This window comes from Cebus imitator, unplaced genomic scaffold (assembly GCF_001604975.1).
Source record: "Cebus imitator isolate Cc_AM_T3 unplaced genomic scaffold, Cebus_imitator-1.0 Scaffold356, whole genome shotgun sequence".
In the NCBI taxonomy this organism is placed as follows: Eukaryota; Metazoa; Chordata; class Mammalia; order Primates; family Cebidae; genus Cebus; species Cebus imitator.
Window position 1 is genome coordinate 2,158,757 of NW_016107671.1, and position 7,776 is coordinate 2,166,532.

The following is a 7,776-nucleotide window of genomic DNA, read 5'->3' on the forward strand; positions in this document are numbered from 1 at the left end:
TGGGAGGCCGAGACAGGAGAATTGCTTGAACCTGGGAGGCGGAGGTTGCAGTGAGCCGAGATCGCGCCATTGTACTCCAGCCTGGGTAACAAGAGCGAAACTCCATCTCAAAAAAAAAAAAAGAAAAGAAAAGAAAATATAATTATATCATCACTTGTGTAGTGTAAGGTATTAACTTTAGTAAGACATTAATGTATACCTCATCTACTACCTTGAAGCTGTATCTTTATCTTCAAAAGTTTAAAAGTCAAACAGCTTTAGACCAAGTCTCACTTTTCATCACCAGGGTTTCACATGACTAAGCCTGATATGATCCGCAAGTTGGAACAAGGAGAGGAGCTGTGGACACAGAGAATTTTTCCAAGTTACAGCTACCTAGGTGAGTCTATAAATGAGGTCTAGTGAACATTAAATTTCAAGTAGTTCAAGCCTTTGAATGTTTTTGGGGATCTATTTTTGTTATTGTGGGTAAAATAAATATAACATCAAATATACTATCTTAAACTTTTTAAGCATATAGTTCAGTGGCATCAAGTACATTCACATTGTTGTGTAACCATCACCATCATCCATCTCCAGAGCTCTTCATCTTGCAGAATGGAAGCTCTGTACCCATTAAAAATATCTTCCCTTTACCCCTGCTCCCTAGCCCTGCCAACCACCATTGCACTTTCTGTCTCTAAATTTGACTACTCTAGGTACCTCTTATAAGTGGAATCATATAGTATTTATCCTTTTTGTGACGGCCATATTTTACTTAACATAATGTCCTCCAGGTTCATCCACTTCCTTCCTTTTTAATGCTGATTAATATTCTGTTGTATGTATATACCACATTTTGCTGATTCATTCATCCATCAGCGGTCAGTCAGGTTTCTTTCATGTTTTGGCTGTTGTGACTAACACTGCTATGAATGTGGGTGTACAAATATCAGTTTTACTCCCTGCTTTCAGTTCTTTTGGGTATATTCTCAGAAGCGGAATTGCTAGATAATATGGCAATTCGGTGATTAATATTTAAGGAATCACCATACTGTTTATATAGCAGCTGCCTTATTGTTGCAGTTTCTTCACCAGCACTTGTAATTTTCTATATTTTTTATAGTAGCCATCATATTAGTGATCTATTTTTAAAGACCTGAAATCTGTAAAGTGCCTATACATGGCTGACCTTTATGCCTCTAAAATGTAAATTTTAGGTATGAATATCTCTGCCCATGCAAATCTTTTCCTCGTTTGCCTGTGTTTATGGAAATACTGGCTGCTATTACCTTACCAAGAATCTAGTCCATGTTTTGTGGGTATAATGTACATACAGATCTAAAGTGTAAAGTTCTTTGAGTTCTGACAGAAGTATAAACCCATGTATCTCACACTCCAATCAAGATAAAAGACAATTTCATTAACCCATTAAGTTCCATCAGGCCTCTTCCAAGTCAGTCTCTCCCATTAGGACAATACAGTTGTGATGTCTACCAACGTAGATTCATTTTGTCTATTGTAAACCTTTTCCATGTCTGCTTTCTTTCACTCAGCTTCATGTCTGAGAGATTTAGACATTTTTCTGCATGCATAAGTAGTTTGTTAACTGTGGAATAGTTTTCCATTATATGAATATACCAGTTTATGGATCTCCTGTTGAAAGACATTTGGGATGTTTCTAGTTTAGAGCTATTATGAACAAAGCTGCTATAATCATTCTTGTCAAAATATTTTTGTGGACATACATGTTTATTTTTCTTCAGTAAATACTTAGTGATATTGCTGATTCATATGACTCTTTTAGAAACTACCATTTTAGTTTAGTAGTTTAGTAGCTAAAACTACTGTACCACTTTAGACTTTCATCAGCACTGTATGAGAATTTTGTTTGCCCCACATTGTTTTCTACATTTTATGTTCATTTTGCCCATTCTGGTCATTTTGGCCATTCTGGTTGTATATCTTTGCAGTTTTAATTTAGATTTATCTTATGGCTAATAATGTTGAAGACTTTCTCAAGTGCTTTTTATATCAGAGGCACCTGTTCAAGTGTTTTCTTGTTGTTGTTATTTGTTTGTTTGTTTATTTGTTTTGAGATGGAGCCTCACTCTATCACCCAGGCTGGAGTGCAGTGGCGCAATCTTGGCTTACTGCAACCTCCACCTCCCAGGTTCAAGCAATTCTCCTGCCTCAGCCTCCTGAGGAGCTGGGATTACAGGCATGTGCCAACATACCTGGCTAATGTTTCTGTATTTTTGTAGAGACGAGGTTTCACCACATTGACCAGGCTGACCTTGCAATCGCCTGCCTTGGCCTCCCAAAGTGCTGGGATTACAGGTGTGAGCCACTGTGCTCAGCCCTGTTCCAGTGTTTTATCCATTCTTTATTTAGGTATTATTTATTTTTCCTTGAGTAGTAGGAATTCTTTCATATTCTGGATAGAAATCTTTTGTTCAATGTTTGTATTACAAATTTTTTTCCTAGTGTATGGCTTGCATATTCATTTTAATGGTGTCTTTTGACGAACAGAAGTTTTTAATATAACTGGAACAGAAGTCCAGAGAATCATTGTTTCTTTTATAATTAATTATTTGATCTCTCAAACAAATATTTGTCTTTTCTAGATATAGTGAGGATAGTTCTCTTTTCTAGGTATGATGAGGATAGTTCTCTGTATTTTCTGTGTATATTTTGCTTTTATGATTAGTTCTGTGGTCCACCTCGTGTTAAGTTTTGTTGATGATATGGGGTAGAATTCGAGAATCTGTTCTTCTATATGGTTATCCATTTGTTCCATTGGTATTTGTTGACCAGATTACTCTGAGGATCATAGAGAAAATTGATCATATTTATGTCAGTCTATTTTTGGACAATCTGTTGTTTCCTTGGACATATTTTAAGTCACATTGACAATACCTCTTGGTCTTTGATTATTGTAACTTTATAATATGTCTGGAAGTCAGTTAGAGCTACTGAGGAGGCTGAGCCAGGAGTACTGCTTGAACCCAGGAGTTGAAGGTTGCAGTGAGCACTTTTTTTTCTTTCTTTTTTTTTCCAGACAGAGTCTTGCTCTGTCACCCAGGCTGGAGTACAGTGGCATGATCTCAGCTCATTGCAACCTGTAACTCTCAGGTTCAAGCAAGTCTCATGCCTTAGCCTCCTGAAGAATAGCTGGGATTACAGGTGTGCACCACCACGCCAAGCTAATTTATATATATATATATATATGTATATGTGTATATATATATATATGTATATGTGTATATATATATATATACACACACACATATATATATATTTAGAAGAGATGGGGTTTCACCATATTGGCCAGGCTGGTCTCAAACTCCTGACCTCAGGTGATCAGCCTCAGCCTCCCAAAATGCTGGAATTACAGGTGTGAGCCACTGCCCCTGCCTATTTCTAGTAGTTTTAATTAGATATAGTGATTATAATTTTAACCATTAGTAACCTTTTAAGAGAGTAAACTAAAAAGTAGATAGTTACGAATTGTCTGCCCCACACTAGCATTCTGTAACAGATTAGCAAATGTTATGAATACATTATCTCACAACTCTATAGATATATGATTCCTCATGTACAATATTTCAGTGTTTAACAGATCCAAATATATTTAGTCTTTCTATTCTGTATAAAATTAAAGATCCAAAAGTATGTAAATTTAAACTTATATTTGATAATGAGTGTTTCAGTAGTTTATCTTACTTAGAAACTGTAAGTGACTATTAACTTAGCATGACTGTTAGGTTACAAGTTACTAAGAAGATTTTGGAAACAGTTTTTTAGGCAGATATTATAAAACAACTGTGGAAAAGCTTATTTATAAAACTCTTATTCCACTTATATTAACCTACACATATAGTATTTATTATGTTTGGATTGTTCATGAAAATTTCATCATGCATTGAACAAAACTAGCCATCATCTCAAGTTATTTCCTTTTTAATTATTTTTACAGCACATGCAAGTAAAAGGCAATTAAGAGCAAATCAAGAAAACCAGAAAAGTTAAATACATATGTTTGTTTTGTTTTCCTGCTGTGTTTAATGTATATAAAATAGTGCATATCAGACAACCATTTTTACTATATGTTTATTTGTGCATTTTTCTTAAGTTGAATTTATAGTTTTTATAGTGTTAAATATATTGGTAACTTACTTGACTAGTATAGCCAAGTAGACTAAAAATGTGTGCTGAGAGATGCACCTCTTTTTCTTAAACCAACAATATTAAATTCATCTTAGTTATCAAAATTTTAATCCCAAGTCACATGAACTCGAAAGGCCTTTTGGTTAGTTCCTATATTTCTGAGGATGTTAGCAACATTTCATTTATATAAACACTCTTTTTACCCTTCAAACGATTTGCATAAACTCCTTTAAGGGGTTTGTAAATTAATTTGGCCAAATGCTGTGGCTCACACCTGTAATTCCAGCTACTCAGGAGGCTGAGGCAGAAGGATCGCTTGAGGCCAGCAGTGTGAGGCCAGCCCGGGCAACATAGCAAGACCCAGTCTCTGACAAAAATGTATCCCAGTGCAATGATGTGTACCTGTAGACCCAGCTATTCAAGCAGCTGAGGCAGGAGAATCACTTAAGCCCAGGAGTTCAAGGCCACAGTGAGCTATGTACTACTGCATTCCAACCTGGGCAAGAGTGAGACCTTGTATCTAAAGAACTAAAATTTTTAAATAAATCAATACCATCTCGAGGTAAGAAAATATCACATATACATAGCATACATATAGAGACATACACAGGCCGACAGACCCAAATAGAGATCTTATAACTTTCATTCTAAAATGTTAGCCAGGAATCAGTAAAATAGTATTATACTCTCATCTTTGCTCCACTTTATATTTTTATCTGAATTGTGTTTCTGACACATGGAACAAGTTAAGGTTAGCTGTTCAATATGTGGGCTAATGCTTTTTAGCCAGTATTTGTGGAGGAGATTTTCAGATTTTCATTTTTCCTGTTATGTAATCTTATGGAAGCAGTGGACTAAATTTTTCTTTCTTTTTTCTTTTTAGATGGAGTTTTGCTCTTGTTGCCCAGGCTGGAGTTCAGTGGTGCAACCTTGGCTCACTGCAACCTCCACCACCTGGGTTCAAGCGATTCTCCTCTCTCAGTCTCCCAAGTAGCTGGGATTATAGGCACCCACCACCATGCCTGGCTAATATTTTGTATTTTTAGTAGAGATGGGGTTTCACCATGTTGGCAGGCTGGTCTTGAACTCCTGACCCTAGGCGATCCACCCATCTTGGTCTCCCAAAGTGCTGGGATTATAAGCATGAGCCACTGTCCCCGGCCACTGTGGACTAAATTTTAGGTAGATGACTAAGCTATCTGGATGTCTTCAAAGCTTGGCTAAGTCAATAAAAATACCCACTTTGTTTCCAGTTAGCCCTTTTTTCCTTCTCAGCCATAGGTAGTTGCTTTTGGGCATCACTGAGTCCTTTGAGTGCTTCCAATGTGGGACAGGGCACCTAAAGTTTAAGTGACTACAGGGGCTAGAGTGGGAAGGGAAAGGTCTGTCAGGGTGGACAGAGGGATGGAGGAGTTCTGAAGGGCCACCTGTCAAAGTATTGAAGGGAACTGAAGGGACGATCAGAGGTAGTGAGAGGAGGAAGGAGGAGTGGAGCAATGAGAAAGGAGAGGTCTTACAGGAGGCAGTTTAGATAATCGTTAGTAAAGTGATGGCAAGAAGAAAGGAAGTGGAGGAAGTTGACAGCACGGATACCAGCAGGGGAACATACACCATTAATCAACTGAGAAGTTCTTATGGGAGAAACAGGATCAGAGAGAGGCCTCGCAAGGTCAGGAATTTTCTAGCCCTGAGAGTCAGGAAGTGAATTCCCACTCAAAAGAAAGACCCAGGAAGAAAGACTTGTAGCCCAGCAGTTACCTTTTAAAGAAGCCTGGGCCTCTAACCCAACTTCAGTTAAACAGAGGAACCTAGGATTCTAACCCAGCCTCTAGAGTATGCTCAGAATCTAAGGAATCAAAATGTTGTACCTGCTTCAATGGGAGTTTGTCCAGAGCAACGGATCAGGAGTCCGACTCACCAATGTGTTCCCAGTCAGTCAGTCAGGAGTGAAGACCAAGGCTCGAAAGATGTGCACTTGGCGTACTGGGTAAGATGTCCAGGGGTCCAATAATGAATGTGTCCCTACAATCTGTGTTACTATAAATACTAAAGAAAAACATTATCCTGACACTTGTAAGGCAGATCTCAGGGACTGCTACAATGGGGTTTTGAAGTAGTGGGGAGATTATTGGCTCACCTGTGAATACGGTAAGGAAGAGAAAATTTATAGTTGGGGGAGAGGGTCAGTGATGAGAAATTACTGAGTGGATAGGGTAATCTTGCTCAGCTGACCTACCAGGATTCCTACTTGAAAGCAGGTCATGGTGATCAGATATCACCTGGAGGGTTTGGTGAGGCGAGAGATCAGATATTGAGAGTAGGGGATTCCAGCTAAACCGACTTGACAGAGTTCGTGCTGAAACTGGGCCCTTTGGAAGACATGCCCAAGGACTGAGCCTCGTTAGTTAAGGTTTTATGGTGTTGTCCTGAGTCCTGGGATACAGTCTTTACTCCTAAAATGTGGCCCTTCTGGAGTCTCGATGGAAAGACCAAAGGCCATTGTTTTGTTTGTTTTGTTTTCATCTAGCCCAGGACAAAGCTGAATGGACCAGGGTTTTTTGTTTGTTTGTTTTTTATAGAGACGGGGTTTCACCATGTTAGCCAGGATGGTCTCGATTTTCTGACCTCCTGATCTGCCTGGCGCGGCCTCCCAAAGTGCTGGGATTACAGGCGTGAGCCACCACGTGCAGCCTGGACCAGGGTTTTTTGGTCTTTTGTTTTGTTTGCCTGTTTTTCCACCCTGCTTTAAAATTTCCAGTGCATTTTAAAATATTAGAAAAGGATTGCCCCATATTGGTCTTCATGAATCCATGCTGAAGTGTACTCTCTGTTAATATCACATTTTCAGTTTGCCTATATTGGACCAAAGTTTTAATAAGGTTCCTGTTGGCACAGCACTGGAATTGTAAACTCTTTTTTTTTTTTTTTAATTGCATTTTAGGTTTTGGGTTACATGTAAAGAACATGCAAGATTGTTGCATAGGTACACACATGGCAGCGTGATTTGCTGCCTTCCTCCCCTTCACCAATATCTTTTTCAGAGCTAAGCCGCCGCTGAAATCTTTGCTTAGTTCCTTCAGAGCTCTAGCTTTCTTTCTCCTTTAGGCTCCTTACAGTCTTGCCCTGCATCAACATAGTTAACCAAGGCTTTGAGGGTGGCTTATGCCAACTTTGGGGCTCTGCTTTTTTGACTTCTCTATTCCCAGATTTTGTCTTCAATTTACAGTTGCTCTGAGCTCCAGCCTCTGATTCCCCAATACAGATGACTGTGCTTTCTCTTGGAGATCCACCCCGTTTGTACTCCCTGAACTACTGAGAACGTATACCTGGCTAAATGTAGCTCTTACGCAGTGTCGTTTCTTTCTGTCAGAGATTGCAGCCACTTCAGCTTCTGGCTACTTTTGGTCATTCTTTAATGCCTTCAAATAGGTGCGTTTTTTTGTTTGTTTTTGTTTTTGTTTTGTTTTGTTTTTTGCTTTTATCAGCTGGAGGATTGTTTTGATAGAAACTTCTTTGTCGGGCCGGGCGCGGTGGCTCAAGCCTGTAATCCCAGCACTTTGGGAGGCCGAGGCGGGTGGATCACGAGGTCAAGAGATCGAGACCATCCTGGCCAACATGGTGAAACCC

General features: G+C 39.0%; 1 protein-coding gene across 3 annotated transcripts in view; it reads left to right on the forward strand.

The window, feature by feature from the left end:
• Nucleotides 1–7,776, forward strand: part of ZNF382 (zinc finger protein 382) — a 21,830-nt gene that overhangs the window by 2,532 nt on the left and 11,522 nt on the right. For all 3 annotated transcript variants that reach the window (XM_017506640.2, XM_037730646.1, XM_017506641.2), the window contains one exon: nucleotides 287–379. In XM_017506640.2, the coding sequence (XP_017362129.1) occupies nucleotides 287–379 (93 nt within the window). The remainder of the gene's footprint in view (nucleotides 1–286; nucleotides 380–7,776) is intronic.